At 37.2% G+C, this 18,140-nt stretch overlaps 1 protein-coding gene across 2 annotated transcripts in view; it reads left to right on the top strand.

Moving 5' to 3' along the window:
• dagla (diacylglycerol lipase, alpha) overlaps positions 1–18,140 on the top strand; it is a 39,925-nt gene that overhangs the window by 9,648 nt on the left and 12,137 nt on the right. For both annotated transcript variants that reach the window (XM_008405219.2, XM_008405217.2), the window contains exons 2-11: positions 10,763–10,864; positions 10,988–11,199; positions 11,304–11,405; positions 11,507–11,645; positions 11,731–11,818; positions 12,769–12,903; positions 13,014–13,091; positions 13,237–13,361; positions 13,709–13,859; positions 17,676–17,759. In XM_008405219.2, the coding sequence (XP_008403441.1) occupies positions 10,770–10,864; positions 10,988–11,199; positions 11,304–11,405; positions 11,507–11,645; positions 11,731–11,818; positions 12,769–12,903; positions 13,014–13,091; positions 13,237–13,361; positions 13,709–13,859; positions 17,676–17,759 (1,209 nt within the window). In that variant the 5' untranslated portion in view covers positions 10,763–10,769. The remainder of the gene's footprint in view (positions 1–10,762; positions 10,865–10,987; positions 11,200–11,303; positions 11,406–11,506; positions 11,646–11,730; positions 11,819–12,768; positions 12,904–13,013; positions 13,092–13,236; positions 13,362–13,708; positions 13,860–17,675; positions 17,760–18,140) is intronic.

Here is an 18,140-nt window from a genome sequence, read left to right on the forward strand (position 1 = left end):
ACAGGAGCACAGGATCTCTGCTGTAATGTATTATCTTTCACATTTAGAAGAGGGCACGTCATGTTCAGTAGAACGGGAGCCAGACTTGGAAGTGTGTTTGGCCATTTTCAGTTCAGTTTTATTGACCAGTATCATCTTTAGAAAGATTCAGTGTTGGGTGCTATTTTTGAAATAATCGATGTATTTTATTATCACAATCTTTCAAATGTTGCTGTCAGGTGATTCTTCATGTTCTTCTTTCTGTGTCTGCACTCAAGATATATTATAATGCATTTTGGTATCAATGGGGTTTAGGCCATAAAGCAAACAAAATATACATTGACATTCAAAAATTGAAATAGTCTTATTGTTATTTCAACAGTATTTACTTGGATTGTTGCGTTAGAGAAACTTCTTTTTAAAGCAAATTCAGGCTTGCAGTTTCCCTTATCTCTTCTTCTGTCTTAGTTGTCGTTCTTCAACCGCTGACCAGACACAATTAAATAACTTGCTGAGATTTAAAGTTCCTGACTAATCTACTTTAATCTAACTCTGGCGCTGAGTTACCATCTTTAAGTTGCAAGGAGATTGTTCGACTCAACGGCCACTTCACTGGTCAAAGTTTATTTAATGAACTATGAACACCGTGCCTCTGTAATGCTAATCAGGGTATGACTGCGAAGAAAACAAGCTACAAATAATTAATTGAAGGCGCCGTGTAACTGTGTGTGAATTTCAGAGGGGGAAAGACATGTAAAAGCTCAATGTTAAACCAGTAATTTTGCAGTACTTGCAATATTATTCCTACCCTTTGAACTTTACCACATTTTGTCAAATTAGGACCAGAAACTTCAGTGTGTTTCTGTTTGATATGATATGGACCGAAATAAAATATAACTATAACGCTGAAATTAAAGGAAAAGAACTCATAGCTTTACTTATTTTTTGCACAAAAATCTAAAAAGTGTGGCATTCATTTTGTGATAAGTTCCGTTTTCTCTGTTGCCCCTTTATAAAATCTTTTGCTACCAAATGCCTACAGAAGTCGCTTAATTGGCACATGGCATGTGTATAATTGTGTAATTTAATCTCAGGATAAATCCAGCTGTTTTGTGAGAACATTAGTGAGAAAACGGCATCAGGAAGACTAAGGGACACATCAGACTGATCACGTATGAAGTTGTAGAGGGGCTTAAGCATTTTTAGGTCCTGAAACAATATCTAAAGCTTTAAATATCTCTGAGTATCATTCAGCCATCAAAAACTATAAAAGTTGCAAACCTACTTTTTTTATTATTATTTTTTTCTTTACCTTAACAAACTAACAGACTGGGGAAGGAGGACTTTCATAGAGAAAGAAAGAGACCCATAGTAACTTTGGAGGAGCTACCCAGATCCACAGGACAGGAGAGATAACCTGTTGACAGGACAACTGTTAGTTGTGCACTGTAACAATGTGTTATTTTAAAGAAAGTGGAATATAGTATTAACTGAATCATGCTCCTTGGGGGCTTTCTTTCTGCACCGTCTGCAAACCTGTTTCGAGTTGATGTGAAAGACAGATAAATAACCCCAAGTATGAAATTACAGGTACAATGAAATGGTTTAGGTCATATATTGTTAAAAGTATTTGTGTTTGGACATTAACTAGGCCATTCTGAGAACCTGTGGCAAGTTTTTAAATCTTAGATTGCCTGACATTGTCTATCCAGTCTCATCTGTTAAGACTAGCAAAGAAGAATGAGTTAAAGTTTCAATCTTTAGATGTGTATAGGTGATAGAGGTGTTGCACCAAAGAATTGAATCTATTTTGCTGCAAAACGTGGTTTTGCTAAAGATGGATGTATGATGAATGCAAACCCTTACCATGCTTTTCAAATTTTCATTTGTAAAAAAAAAAAAAGAAAAGAAAATCCTGAAAACAATGTATCCTATTCCTTCAACTTTATAATTCTGCACTATATTCTATAACACTTATTCTGCCACATATAAAACCCAATAAAGATACCAAAGTTTGTAGTTTTTCCAAAATGTGGAAAAGTTTAAGTCATATTAATACTTTTGCAATGCGCTGAATTTAAGCTTGGGCTTTTGAATAGTTACTGTATGGATTATTTTCAATTGCTTTCTTAAATAAGGTGCACCTTTAACCTTTTTTTTTATACCTTTTTCGTAAAAAGTATCCCAAATCTGCATTCAGATGCATTTCAGATTTTCTTTTGGTTTTCTTGTAGTTTTAGCAGAATGACTGTAAGCAAATAGCGATGCAAGGAAAAGACAAACAAATTGTGCACTTATAAGTCATCATAATATCTAAGCATTTGACTTTTGCGAGAACAATAAGTGCATAGCTAATGTCAACAGTAGCGGCCAAACTGCACCACTAATGGGCTGACATCCTCTTGGTTGATGGATGGGGAGGCCCCTGAGGACTCAACAGCTATTAGTGAGGATGGAACACTGAGACATTAGTCGTCTTCTGTGAAATTAGACTCAAAGAGTCCTATACTCATTACTGACTGCGCAAAGCTGATTGCACCATCGATTGGCTGGATTTTGTTGTCATCACTGCACAAATTGATGATTTATCAATGTAAGGATTATTCTGGTGCTTTATTGGCCTCTGAGCCACTACTTGGACTAATATATAAAAAGTTATGATCCTGTTTACACATTTCACTATATGGAATAAGACAACTTTGTCATTGACCATTACAGTATGAAGTACATAGCATATTGTAATACTGACATCTAATTTGGAACACGCAATAAACTTTGATAAATAAACAATCATTATTTTATCACATTGTTGCTCCAAACACATGTTTAATTTCTGCAAGTGTTCTGGGATGCTTTGGGATTATTTTGTATTTTTTGTAGGAAACTCTGTACTTTTGATGACCAGTTCAAATTTGGACTTGTGTTTGATTTCAAGGTGTAATCAGACAATGGAGTTGGTGTCCTATTTTTTGGGGGAATTAAATCAATTTGAATGAAAGTTGAAATTATGACATTGAGGGTTGGAGGTCTTCCGACATCTCCAACATCAAAATCTAATACGACAGCCATTCATATGAAACTTGGTGATGCAGCGATTTACTGATTTACTTATTTACTTATTTACTTATTTTTCCTCTGATGGTTTGCACCTTCTGAAATTGGTCCCATACATAGTATTATACTGAACCAATGTTGTTTGAGTCTGAATCAATAAAATGCAGAGAAATAGTTGGCTTGTATTGATTATAGCACACATTTAGCATGATCAAAATAGTACATTATGTTTTAGAGTTGTAAATGGCATTTGTCACTGTAATGTTAGGCCTGGTATATTGCCAATACAATATTTTGTAGATGCTGCTTTTAATTAAATTTAAACAAAATTTACAGTTATCAAAGCATGTCTTTGAGTGCTTGCTTCCTGTGCTTTTCAAACTTTTTATGATTCAGAGTTTTAATTTTATGTTGATTGAAAGCAAGAGAGGCTTAATAAAGCATAACTATTTCATTACAAATTGGGATAGATTTATTTCCCTAACGTTTTTCTAGCTTCCATAAGTTGTATATTTTTTTGTGTTTTAAAAGGGCAAAATATATTTGAATGCCACAACATATTAACCTGTTAAGAGAATTTTGTCTAATTGAATGTGGAAGAAATATTTAGTCATATTTTGCAGTAATCTAATAATCACTGCTAGAAATCCACTTGATAATATTGGTGTGGGGTTACTCTGCGCAATGACAATTCAGTGATTTGACAACAGAAAACCATTGTAAGTGAAAGTAACAGATATTAACACAAACTGCAAGTCCCTGCATATCTACACCTTTTATTATTAATAGACGTGTGGAGAAAAGCCGATTTTCACACTCAGTCTTTTGTGCTGCAAGCACTCTTACTAGAACTTTTGTTGTATTGAGTAACTATTGTTTTTCTTCTTTGCTCATGAAGAGTTTGAAGGGTTTATGATATATACTCGAGTTGTGAAAACAGTTGCAGATATGATTGGAAACCAGAACTAGTTGGATGAAAAGTGCATCCTCTTTTGATTCTATTGCCTTGTGCATCGTACTATAACAAACATAACCTGATCCGTTCCAGGTTCTAAAAATACTTCAATTTGACCTTGTTTTTTTTCAAATCGCATGACAAAAATACAATGGAGAAACTGTGACTCTAGCTGCTTCCATAGGATCTAAGAGTAAAAGTAAAAACCAGGTGCTGCTGATTAAATGTGCCTAATTAAATGATCTGCTCTGACTGGTGTTTTGGGCAGATTACTGGTCTCAGAAATTAAGATCTGCGGTGGCACGACTACAAGTTTAAATTGACCAGGAGGTGTGATACGTGAAAATTCTGAAAGAATGATCTGAAAGAAACTCCTGCAACAAATCTACAGTGGGTGGCCCAGTCAAGGTTCAAACCTCATCCTAAAAGTGCTGTACATGTTCTAATACCTACAAACCTCAACGAGAGAACAACATTTAAACAATGTTGTTCTCTTGTTGAACAAGATTCAATAAGTGAACAACACTGATGTGGGCCAAATGGAAGCTCCTCTACGGTTCTGTGAGAAGCCAAACAGGAAAAAAACTTTTTTTTTTTTTTCTGTATTGACATTCATGAATTTTTTTTTCCCCACGGACTGCATATTAATTTTTGTTATATTTCAATATACTAACTGATATTCCTTTTAAGTAAAGTGCGTACAATACTGTATGAACTGAGTGTCTTCATGTTGTGTTAAATAGTCCCCAGAGGAAAGTGTGTAGATGTGCACTAGAAAAAGAATGGATCATAAATCCTGAATTCTCCTCTGATTAATAATTATGTCAATTTATTTTTTTCACTGTTGAAGTCTCTGCTGGGAGTAAGAAAAAGTGTTTCAACAATCTGCCCACAGGAGAGTGCTGATTAATGTGTCTCTGGTTTCTTATGTACTTTTTATTTTAAAAGTGGACTCTCGCAGTGTAATTGACCTGATTGTTTTGGCCTAAAAGAGATTTGGAGAAGTTTATCTGTTAACTTTTCTTTTTTTTTTGGCATTTCTTTCTACCCTTGTTCTTCCATCTGTCCTCATTGATGTTACTTCACCCAGATTGAAGTTTTAGGAGAGGCTGTGTTTTTTTCACTGGAAGGGTGTAGATTGGGGATTTTTTTCTGCTTTTTTTCTTTAGACTCTTAGGTTGTTTTCACACCTGTTAGTCTGGTAGACTCAGTCCAATTGGGGACCAAAATTACATTTGTTACATCTTCAGCTGGTGCAGTTCTCTTTCATTGCACCATTTGGTTTTTCAAACCAAATCTTTGAAAAACCTGTTCCCCCCTCACCTGTTGTGGTGCTGCACCAAGAACCACTGAAAGAAACTACACAAAAACCTCTGAAGAAGACATGAAGGCATTCCTTTGTAAAATGTAAACACAGTTGTAGGATTTCTCTTCATCTCTTTGGTAAAACACCACGAGCCAACTCTCCCGCCAGCACTACACTTGCACGTTTGTTTTGGTTGTATTTACCCAGAATGTCTTGAGCTATCCACTTTCCGCTTTTGGAGCGGTCTGCATCCACATATGCACTCGGACCGTGCCAGAGKTCACTTCACCTTAACTGAGACCTAAATCTGTAAGTGGACCAGAATTTGCTTTGTTGTGGTGCTGTCAGAGTTCAATTATGCATTCTCACCTCCCCAAACAAACCATACCTCCTAGGTAAATGAAGTAGAGTTCAATTAAAGCCCTTAATTGCCTTAATCTGAATAAAATAATCAGTTTTATACATACAATAAAACAAGTAGTATAGCTCATATTATTGTTTACTCTATTGTCAAGCAGAAATGGCAAATGTCGGTGTTCTTTTTTTTTTTTTCCAGCTTCAGCTGGATTATGAAATGTCGAGCAGGTTCTGGTTTTGATTAAAATTATTATACAGTAAAAACAGGTCCATCAGTAACTGCTTCCTGTTTTCAGTCCAAAAAGTAGGAAAGAAAGTGTTACAACATCCTGTTATGTTGAGAAAGTTCCTGTTATTTCTTTTTACAGTAGACATTAATATCCAGAACAAATGAGGGGCCATGGAGTGACTCATTTCCAGTTTAATGCATCACAGTAGTCAGAGCAGTTAATCTGGCTGAGTAAAATCTATAGTCTTGTTAGTGGAAAAAAATTCTTTACATTCAGTGTTACGCATCAAATGACATCTTTCTCATTGAACACGTGAAACGTCATTCCCTTTCAAGAGAAATAATTTTGTTCTTTCTGCTTCTACTTTTTAATAGCTGTGGTTTATAGTGTATTGCCTCAGTTGTCTGAAGCTATTGGCAGTAAAGTTTATTACCTCATCAAATGTGTTGATGTATTTGTTCAGATGCCTGTGTATCTATTAAAAAGAAGAAAAAAAAACGTGAATTCAGTATGGCAATGTCAGTGTGGCATTTAAATACATTAAATTAGAAGCAAGCATAAAATACAGGTACACCTCAATAAATCAGACTAATATAAAGAAACAATCTTATTTAACTCGGTTCAAAAGTGGTACATATTATTAAGACGACACAGTGCTTTATTTCAAGGTTATATTTAGTTAATTCTGATTATCGTAACTCGCACAGCTAATGATCCAACCCTACATTAATTTGATCAGAGTATTAGAATATTACATGAGATTAATAAACATATTTTTGTGACAGAGATATTATGTTGGCCTACTCACTCCTGACATAACAGTGATCTAGGAGTAGACGGTTGATAACAATTTCCACGAAAAGGGTAAGCTGCAAAAGGCAATTCTATGCAAAGGTTGTTGTTCAGAATGCTTAATCAACAATCTTTGATTAAGCATTCTGAACAGTTATTCCAGAAAAACTGGAATAACTGCTGCCTTGAAAGGATTGTGCTGCTTTGCCCATTCAAGAAATTGGAGGATATACACAAGGCATATACTTTGGTAACACTCAATTCTTCAAGAGCCGCCACACACAGACTTATCTTGGTCATAGGCTACAACTTTTACTTCCTTTTTTTAAGTAACTCTTGGTCCAGAAGTTACATCAGATGTTTCTTACTTAGATTGAGGAGAAAATTAGTGGAATACTTTTTTTTTTTTTTTTTTTTAATCAAGACCTCAGACTGTGGAGGAAGAGTAAGTATAAAAGTTGCTTGAGGTCCATCATGACATTTCCTCAGACAATGATGGTGTCAGGAGCCATGTCATGTCTTATTCTACTGTACTTGTATTGTATCCAATCTGGGCTATGAGAGACCATGAGATCAGGTCAAGCAAGTTTGTTGGCTTGACCTAAATTCCATAACCACTCTATGAAAATGGCATTTGCAGACGTCGCTACCAGGTGTGTCTGAACACCTCAACGGAGCGACATGCTCATCACCTTCATACCATACCACATTGATGATGTAATTCACACAAAAGGAGCTCTGATCGTGTACCGAGCATAGACGGTGCATAAACAAATTTTTCAGAAGGTTGACACTTCAGTATATCTTTTTAGGAACTGGTTTTACTTGTTTTTAACAAATCAATCTCTCTTGAAGGTCACTCAAACAGCTTGTCCAAAATGTTTAAATTGTGAAGTGTTTCCAAATGTTCTAAAAAAGGTTGGTGTCAAAACAGTTACTGAAGGTGGTTTTTCATTCTTTTATTTCCTCTTGTCACCTCTGGACACTTCTCACATGTGTCAACGACAAAGCTCAAACACTTTCAGTTGGTGCACAACTCTGCAGAAAGAGTCTAAACATGAATTGACAGTGGAGCCACATCGCTCCCATTTTTAATGTTTGCACTGGTTACCTATTCATTTTAAGATTAATTTTTAACATTCAGGATGCTGCATGTTTAAGCTCCCTTCTATTATTACTAGATGGTAAATGCAACAGACTCCAACTTGAGCCTTCAGGTCCTGAAGCCTGAAGGCCAGATATAAAACTAAAGGGGCTCACTCTTTCCAGATTGTTGCGACTCGAGTGCAGAACGAAGCTCCATTATTTTACTTTTCCTCATTTAAAATGCATCTGCAGACATTCTTGTTCAGCCATGCTTTTTCTAAAGATCTTTCTTTCTAAATTTTATAATATTTTTTTCTAAGTTATCTGTAGGATTTGTTTTTATTATGTTTTCATTTTTTGTACTTTCTGCCTGAGTTTGTGATTTTTCTGTCAAAGGTGCATAAAAAAATCCCTTCCTATTTACATAGATTACTGTCATTAATTAAATTTTTGAGTTTTCATTAGAGGGAAACCGTCCTCTTTCTATTAACAGAAATAAATTCTCAAAATATGTAATTCTGTGTACAGTGATCTATGTATAGAAACGTAAAAACATTTTTTGGTTAAATTACCTGAAATCAATAAGTTTTTTTGTTTGGTCACTATTTATTTAAAAAATATCTTTAAAAAGTTTGAAAACTCTGGTTCCTCAGATATAAAGAAAATTCAAGCCTCACCAACAAGTAAAACTGTTATGTGTAGTTAATACTTTATTGTCTCTTATAATTTTTAGGGCATTCCGGTTAGTTCTCCTCTTTTGCAAGTTAAACTATGATTCCTTGTTTTTAGCACGTATTTTGTCCTATGAACCAAAAGAAGTAACATTTCTTTTTGCTTCTGACAAACAAGGGATTTTATTGTAACTATTCACAAGGTCTTCAGTTTATTGAAACATTGATATAGGCTGTATTTGCTGTGATTACTAAACCAATGGACTGCGCCTAACTCTTTTTACCTTTTTTTGTGTTGATGACAATTTCTGGTGTATTGTCTCCTGAAGTGATCTCCAATGCCTCCACAGTAGTAAATAATCATTTGTTTGGCAATAGAGAACAGGAATAAAGGCTTTGAACACATGCTAGATCTCCAAGATGGCAGAAAAATGAATGTGGTCATCATTCTAGAAGTTTTATCAAGAAACAGAGACATAACTGCACCAAAAAATACAAGAGCCCTATTTTCCTGTCAATCCCATCCGGAATGATTAGAATGTAATCTGCGCTTATATTAGGATCCATTAGCAGCCACATTTGAAGAAAATGTTCAAATTTTTTATTAGCTAGACATAAACAAAGGACAGAAGTGTTGCGTTGCCCTTGCCAAGCTTCTGGACTGTGAATTTGGTTAATCTTCAAAGTACTATGGTCCAGGGGACTTGGGAATGTGTTAGATGACAACAAGATGCCCAGTTTTCTCATTGTTTGCAACAGAATGGATGAAAGCTTCTTGAAATCTTTTTCTTTCCCGAGCTATCGAAGAACAAATGTCAGCTTTTTCTGTAATATTCTACACAACCTTACCGAGAGCTGTAAAAGAAGTTGGCCCACAAATGCAGTTATGGATGAAATACAGGGAATAACTATTTATTGCACTTACTGGAATACAGCTCTGGAAAAAAAATAAGAGACCACTGCACTGAACCATTGAAAACCTCATGGTTTTTCTACCAAATATTGATTTCTGAACTCTTCCTGAGTTAAAACATTAGTATTGTTTCTAAAATAATATCAACTTGTTGTGCATCTTATTTGCTATTTTGACCATTTCTCTTTTTCTGCAAATAAATGTTACATTTTGTTTGCTTAGAATTTTGGAGACATATTGTCAGTAGTTTGTAGAATAAAAGAAGAATGTTATTTTACTCAAACATATGCCTATAAAGAGTAAAATGAGAGAAACTGATCATTTTAAGTGGTCTTGTAATTTTTTTTCCCGGTGCTGTATAATAAATACATGTTTGAAACCTTTATGTTTGTTTTCTGAAACTAACCAAGAGTTGTCTTGGTTGTAGGTTTTCAAATCTGATTATTTTAAAAACAGAAAGTATGTTATTTCAGAAATGGTCCCGTTATTGACGGTCAGTTTGTTAAAGTCACATGTAAACAGACATGTTTCAGACATGCACTGCTTTCCTTTAGCTGTCTGGCAACTAAGCATGCTTTTTTTTTTCCTCAGTGCTTGAGTAAAATGAACAAGAGATGAAATACGACTATGTGACAACTTGTTAAAGGCTCTTCTATAAACTGCAGCCTTGTTGAAACTCTTGCCCTCTTCCTCAGTTTTAACTCCTGTGAAGCTCATTAGTTAAACCTAAATGCTGGTCAGTCTAATATACATTTTTAATGACCAAATGTCAAATCCCCCCCTAAAAAAAACTAAACGGGCCATATGTGAGTTTATAAAAAATCTAACTTAATAATAAGTTTACAACCTTTTCAAACTGATTAAACACTTTGATGTTGCCAGGCAATAGTTCTGGTTGGATTTTTTTTTCTAGACTGTTAAATGTATTTTTAACCTGCAGGAAACAACAGCAATCTGTCTTTTTTAAAGGTAGCATGAAATTAAAGCAGCTTTTCCACCTAACAAGTGTATAATTTATTAAATCTTATGTTTTCTTACATTTTTTACCTAACCTGTTGTACCCTTTCAACGTGTCATTATTTTCTAAATGTCATCTCCCTCACCTCTACTTCTCAATGTAGAGCTTTTTGAATATTATTTATTTTAATAAAAAATGGATACCTAACACATTGACAATGTTGACTTCTAAGATTTTACTATATTTGATCTAACTAATCTCTGACAGCATACGCTGAAGGTTTATAACAGTTTTGCACGTTTATCACTGCTTTTAACTTGTTGACTATGCAGGCTGGGAGAAAATGTTTGATAGAAAATAATGTGATGTTGATCATTTTGGATGCAAGATTAAAAAGTAAAAAATTGATCTGATATGAATTTCGAGGCACTGACAAACCTTTCTCTTTCTTTCCCTCACAGGGCAGTGATGCCTGGGATGGTGATGTTTAGGCGGCGCTGGTCAGTTGGCAGTGATGACCTAGTGTTGCCCGCCCTCTTCCTTTTTTTGCTGCACTGCATCTGGTGAGTCAGTGTTTCAGCAGTTGTATGGATTCCCACCACTCCACCGAACGTTGTGTCTGATTCTCGGACTTAACAGTAAATCTGTACAGAAAGACAAAGTTCTCTCTTCTCTTTCCAACCCAGGTTGGTGGTTCTGTCCGTGGTTCTCTTCGGCCTTCGGTACGGCTCAGACCTGTCGTGTTCTGTCACGCTGGTGGACCATGGCCGAGGATACTTGGGCATCCTCGTCAGCTGCCTTATATGTGAGAGCGCCATCATGTGGTTGAGTATGAGGGGCAGCATTTTGTACACACAGCCCAGGGAAGCTGTGCAGTATGTGATTTACATCAGACTAGGTAAGAGACTATGGCTGACAATTAGTTTTGTTTCTGAACAGTATATGATTGGATGGAAAATGTATTTTAACATGAATCCTCTCTTTTTTTTTCTTTCGTTTTAGCCATTTTACTAGTTGAGCTAGTGTATGCTGTAGTAGGCATTGCCTGGCTTGTCCAGTATTACCAGCCGTGCTCTGATGTCACTGCAAAAAACTTGGCTTTGGGTATGTGGAAAAAAGGATTTAATATATGAAACTAGAGCAAACAAATTAACTCCCAGACATTTTATGTTGGCATTAAAATATCCTTTTGACATTCTTTGCAGGAATCGTTGCGTGTAACTGGCTGGTGATACTCAGCGTTTGCATTACCCTCATGTGCACCTTCGATCCAACGGGTCGGACTTTTGTCAAACTCAAAGCAACCCGTCGGCGTCAGCGGAACCTAACCACATACACTCTCAGGTTCAAACGGGCTCCCTAAATTCTTCTCTCTCTCTTAGTATGACGGATCTATAACGGAAATCTTTTGTGCTCTTCTCGCTGTTAGACACAGACTAGAAGAAGGCCAGGCCAGCAGCTGGAGCAGAAGACTGAAGTTCTTCATGTGCTGCACAAGAGCCCAGGATACACAATCGGTGAGTCGCAACAATTCCCGAACCTCTTTCCTATTTAAGAGAATACAAGTGAAACTTTATTCTCTAAATGAATAAAAAGTTGGACTTAAATCCCAGTGACAGAAATACTTAATAAATTGTTTGATCACAGCAAAATGTCTTCAGTGTGTGGAAATCCGACAAATGCTCTAATGTGAATAACATGTAATAGTTTATAATGGCTCTGATATATATGTGCAATATGAGAGATAGGTTGTCCCTGGGAGATGTTAAAAACCATAAACCTAGCACTGGGTCCTTTCTATTTTATCTAGAGGTTAACAAAGTTGCATTTGGGAGTGATCCCCAGCCACATTTTCCTTTGCTTTTTAAGCTGCTGAGGCAAGATGCTGAGCAAAGTGGGCTCTCCGTCTCTCTAATCAATAATTTTTTTCCCATTTCTTTGAGTGAGACTTTCTCCCAAGTATGCTTACTACAATGCAAACCAAGTTAAATTAATTAATTTCACATTGTCCACCTGACCGATGACGGCTAATCTACACCACACAAGTTATTTGAGATGTTACATGTTGATCCAAGCTGTACGTTGTAAAGAAAACAGGAAATTGCAACATTATTGTTGAATATGATGGTATTGATTCTAATCAAATTTAATTCTCCTCACTTTTTTTTCTGCTCCATCTTTACTACTCTTCTTAAGCGTCAGCATCTTGGTCTCCAAAATCTATGTAAATTGTGGGCTTTAAAGGCCCCTTCAACTAGTCAAATCTATTCTTTGAATAGAGAGTTTTGAAGTGTGGCCTCAGAAATACTACAGCCTACTTAACGTTGCGACAATCCTTTCTAATTACAATATTGCACTCATTGATGCTACTGTGATCAAAGTATTACGCTGCTCCAGTACTGATTTTTTTCGAAGGTTTTATTTGTATTGTCCCCTTAATCCTGATATCTGTTGCTTCCATGACCAGGATGCATACTCAGAAGTGGCCGGCCTTTTTGCAGAATTCTTCAGAGACCTGGACATTGTGCCCAGTGATATTATTGCCGGACTGGTTCTTCTCCGCCAGACACAGAGGTCAAAAAGATCCAATGTCCTGGGCCAGGTATCACTCTTTCTGATTCCCTGTTTTGTTTTATTTTTATTTTTTTAAATGGAACTAAGTAAATGAATTCAAATTTAAATGTTACTTTTGCTTTTCTTTTTTGTCTACAGGCCAACAATGACATTATAGCATTCTTGTCAGGAATACCAGTCACACGTAGTACGAGGTATCTGGACCTCAAGAACTCAGTGAGTTTATTTTCCTGATTTTTGCTCATGTTCTGGTCTTGCTGCATTTACAAAGATAACATTTCTACTTGATGTAATTGAAATACATGCAGTTTCTCCCGTTGCACCCACTCTGATGCAAATTTTGTGCGTTTTCTCCTCCTAGGTGGAGATGCACATGTACAAGGAGGTGTGTTATTATATGCTCTTTGCCCTGGCTGCATACGGTTGGCCCATGTACCTGATGAGGAAGCCTGGCTGTGGGCTGTGCCGCCTCGCCAGCTCCTGTCCGTAAGTACTCAAACACACACCCACACATTTATATCTATTTGGTTTCTGTGTCTCTTGAGCCTCTTCAGCCCAGATCAAATTTCGCATGCGTCAACACTTGCCAAGTGGTAATCCACCGAGACAATACCACTCCAGTTAGACCCACTCACTGACCCAAGCAGTGTTGAATTTATCACATGCTCGTACCCAGATTTCCTGCGCTGGGATGCTAATTATATCCCTGTTATCTTACTTGCTGTTGCTGCATTTCTATTTTGTCCACTTCATCTGCAGTCTGCTGAACAATCTAACACCGGTCTGTTACCCCCCCACACCCCCACCCCTGTTACCGTTCTCTTTGTGTCCAGCTGCACATCGGTGTCTGGCTCACGGTTGTCTCAGTCCGTCACAGTGGAGGAGGACAACTGCTGCGGCTGCAATGTCCTTGCCATACGGAGACATTTCCTTGATAGGGATCTCAAGCAGGTTCACATTGTCTACACATCCTGCCACGATGCTGTGAGTAATTCAGCAACTAGACCATAAGTAGCCAGAAGTGTTGTAAGATTTATTTCCTTGTCTGAATGAGGGATGGATGCTGCGCAGGGGTTCCACAATATCAGCCAAATGTTTTATTTATAAGGCCTTGCAGAAGGAAATGGTGGTGTCACCCCTGTTTTTAAGTTAATATAGAGGCCTTCCTTGCAACTCTGGTTATGTTGCAATCACTAAACTTCACTGTATTTTAGTGCGATTTTACGTAATGAGCCAACACAAAATAACATATAACTGAAATGGAAGCAAAACTTCTCATTTCCTATTGCTCCGATACCCTCAAAGGCCAGAAACATTCAAGATCCCAAAGGCAACTCTGGAGGAGCTGCAGAGATCTTTTGCTCACGTAGCAGAATCTGTTGAAGGTACAATTATGAGGCAGCTTTTACATCGAAAATCCAACAAGCTGCTCTCACCATGAAACTACAGCCAAAAACAGGACAGAGGACAGAGCAGGGAGTAAGCAAATATGTTAATGAGGGCAAATGATGTTGACAGAAGTATAGTGGCTCATCATCAGTTGGTGCTCACTTATGCGCAATTTTGTATTGTATTATAAAGATGGATCTAATTGTTATAGCCTTTTAATGTCACCTTTTACCCACAAGTGGTCAGATGTATTCATCCAAATAACAGCTTTAAAAAAGAAAAAAAAAACATTGGTCCCAATATTTCTTTAATCATGTGTTTTAGCTCCATACTGAGATATTGCCTGCTTTTCCTGTGTCTTGGTGGATATGTATGACTTTTTGTTTCTAATTTGAACCACCCATATGAGATCACAGAAAATAATTTCAAAGCTCAAGGCAGCGCCCGCAACTTGGCACAGCACAGCATAGTCCCCTCTGTGCCGGTGAGCAATGCATAAACAATAATGGATTTTTAAAGCAGCGTGCAGTCGACCACTTCCTGTGTGAAAAAAGCATTCATAAACCTGACACATAAGAGTGACAATGGGTAGGTTAATGTTAAAGATTGCAATTTCCAACCGTGGTTTAATGGGACTAATTGGATGCTAGGAAAGACTTGAGCCTAGAGTGGGAGTTCACTTGCCTACAAGACATTATCAGAAACCATCACAATCATTCTACTGCAGCCAAAGTTGTAATGGAATGCAAACGAGAATCTTGAGCTGTTGTGCGAAGACGAAAGGGCAGATATTTAATCTCTAAAGACGTGTAAGACTAGTAGGAACATGGAATTTGTGGATGTCATGAGACAAAATGTAAAAAAAAATAAATAAATAAAATGAAATGAGGGGCACAAATAGTTTCGCACATGCTAAAACACAGAAACGCATGCAGCACTATAAAGAAGACACAGTCTTTGTCTAACAAATGCTATGTAAAACAGTGGGTCAGCATAATCGCTCCTTGGATTGAGGTGCGGGTTTTGTTCTTCGTTTGCATCTTGTCTTGATTACATTAGCTCGACTCCGTAGTCACTGAGATGCTGGAGGCTGCGTGAGAGCTGTTCACATCCTGCGCAAGTCAAGGGTTGCAAAACTACAAAGGCTCTCAGCATTTGAAGAAGCCCAGAGTTAAATGAATGTTGTTCCAAACTGTTAATGTGACAAGATAATTTATTCTTCATCCATACTCCATTTACCTAAATTGCCTGAATGCTGACACCTCCTTTTGGAAAAGGGGTTGGGGGACCAGCAATTTTGCGTGAGTGCAGTAACCGGAGTCACTTCACAAGAAGATGATGAATGTACCTTTGTCGTAAATTTGTGACAGCCCTGACAATTTTTAGAACACAATTAAAATGATGTCCAATAAGTTTTAACTGTGAACCAGTTGCCATAGTAAAACGCGGTCGGTAATTAGAAGAAAAGTTGAGCTTTATTTTTTGTTTTTTCGTCTGCCACTTTTAATATTCTAGAATAGTCAATAAAAGACGTTGAAATAACTTCCTCATTGCATTGCAGTTATTTTTATACCAATAGTAAAACTTGTTCTTGAGCCACTAATTTCCAGAGCCGAGTGCTTCTCAGTGAGGTTAACCAGCAGTGTGTTTCCATTTATAAATTCACTGACTTAAGACAGTGCACTGTGCCAGGATGGAAAAGGCCTTGATGGCTAAGACGAGAGTTGCGCCGGGGCTGCCGGCCTACTTGCTGCTGGAACTATAACTCTTTTCAGACAGTCTGCTCGACACAGCGTTGTACCTTTATTCTCTTCTATGGGAGACGTGTGAGGACAGAGTGAAGAGGAACTGATGTGCCTTTATGACAGTAACAAAGATGGTCAGAGAGCTGAATTTGAATGCATGCTGGAGCTCAATCTACAGTTTGAAAGCACTCGCTGTGATCGACTTATTCTGATACCTCCATTATTCTGCCAGCAGCGGCAGCATAATTAAGCCTTTGACATACCAAGCAAACGGTCAGTTTTCTGTCAATGAGACTCCGATTTGTCTTTTGTGGTAAGGTTGTTTTCCTCTGCTAGTACCAGGTTGTAGTGTGTACATTTAAAAATGATTAAAAAAAAGAAAACACTGAAAGACTATATCAGTTGAAAAGCTTCAAGAGCTGCTTTACCTCCTTTGCATGTGGATTCTAGGTTGTATTGTTTCTTTTATTAAATTTAGAATGATGGAACTTAGCAGAAATTCCAACAAGATCTTCTTTTGACATTTAAACATGTGCTGTAGCGCTCCCATCATACAAATTGTATCTGGTGGTAACTTTTTCCTTTTTCTGCTTTTTCCCCCCCATCTGTTAGCTATGAGTCACATGCCAGTGGATTGTGCAGTCCTGCATATATTGCCTTTTTTGTTATTAATTGTATTTCTCTTCTCCTCAAAGTTCACTTTCTTAAAAGGCTAAACAAACATCAATACTTATTAATGCAACAGAGACCGGCACAGTTTGTCCACAACTTTCAGGCAACAGTTTTAGAGCTGCTTTCTGATTACGAATTATAAGTTACAATTTTATATCAAAACTAACAAATGCAAACTTAAGCAAGGAGAACATTCATCAGAGAAGCAACCAATAGGTTTCTCCGATGAAGCATCTGGGGAGCTGTAGTAAGCTGTAGCTCAGGTGGAAGACAAGACAACTATTACTGAAGCACTCCACAAATCTGGGCTCAGTTGGAGAGTTGGAGATGGAATTTACTTTCTGCAGTTTGTCACAAACCAGGTAGGGTACAAGGGAAGTCTGTGGAGCAGGTGCTGTGGTTCAAGGAGACTAGAAGTGAAAACCCACCTTGTCAAATGTGCTTCATAGTGGTGGTAGCATCACGCTTCAAGGACGCCTTTATTAAGAAGTTAGCTAGAGTTGGCGATGAAAATGTATAAAACTAAATAAATAAGCCAGTCACAGACTAGTTTGATCCTAGTTATAGATTAATACGGTCAATTTCAGTTTGTTATGCCAGTTGGTGAAAGGGTTACTATTTAACCTCAACCATCACTGACTACTGGCAATTCCTCCTTCTGACCAAGTGTGTAGCGACAGTGGACAGTTGATCAAATCGAGTTGATAATCTTTCCTACTGAGCATGGATTTACTTTGTGTTGGTGTTAACACAAAAAAAACCCCAATAAAATACATTGAAGTAGAAGTTAGGGCAGCAGTAATTCATTTTGATTACATTGAGTTCTTTCTGCACACACTCAGGCCACGTTAAAAAAAAAAGGAGAAACATCCCAGGAGCCTTGTGCCGCTGCTCGGTGATATTTTCACTTGTGGGGTGACATGAGAATGTCTCCTTAATTTCCTAACATGAATCTGCATTTTACCACTTACTGTGTTGTGCATGTTTTAAACAGGTTTACGAGACTCCGTTCTTTGTAGCGGTGGATCATGCGAAGAAGAAAGTCGTTATCAGTATCAGAGGAACCCTTTCGCCAAAGGTGATTTTCCTTTTTTTTTTTTTTTTTTCTCTCCATTATTCATCATCATTAAGATATAGATTTTTCTTATAATGTTAAATGCTCCCACCCTCCTTAGCACCTCTAAGCTCTAACACCTTCAACAACAGGTGAAATTTTCAGATTTCACTGCAACGCTCTCAAACTCCCACACCCATCACGTAAAGAACGAGAGCGTGACTGTCCACTCTTGGAGAGAAATGTCCTACATGCTCTTATTTAAGCTTGTTGGAAGATTGCTCTGATGTTTTAAATCAGAACTGAATAGGAACTAAGAGATTTATAATGGATTTATTGTGTAACAAAGATAAAATGCTTATAGGGAGAAAAAGTATGATCAACTTGGCCTAAGATATACAGCAC

The sequence above is a fragment of the Poecilia reticulata genome, linkage group LG3 (assembly GCF_000633615.1).
Source record: "Poecilia reticulata strain Guanapo linkage group LG3, Guppy_female_1.0+MT, whole genome shotgun sequence".
NCBI classification, from domain to species: domain Eukaryota; kingdom Metazoa; phylum Chordata; class Actinopteri; order Cyprinodontiformes; family Poeciliidae; genus Poecilia; species Poecilia reticulata.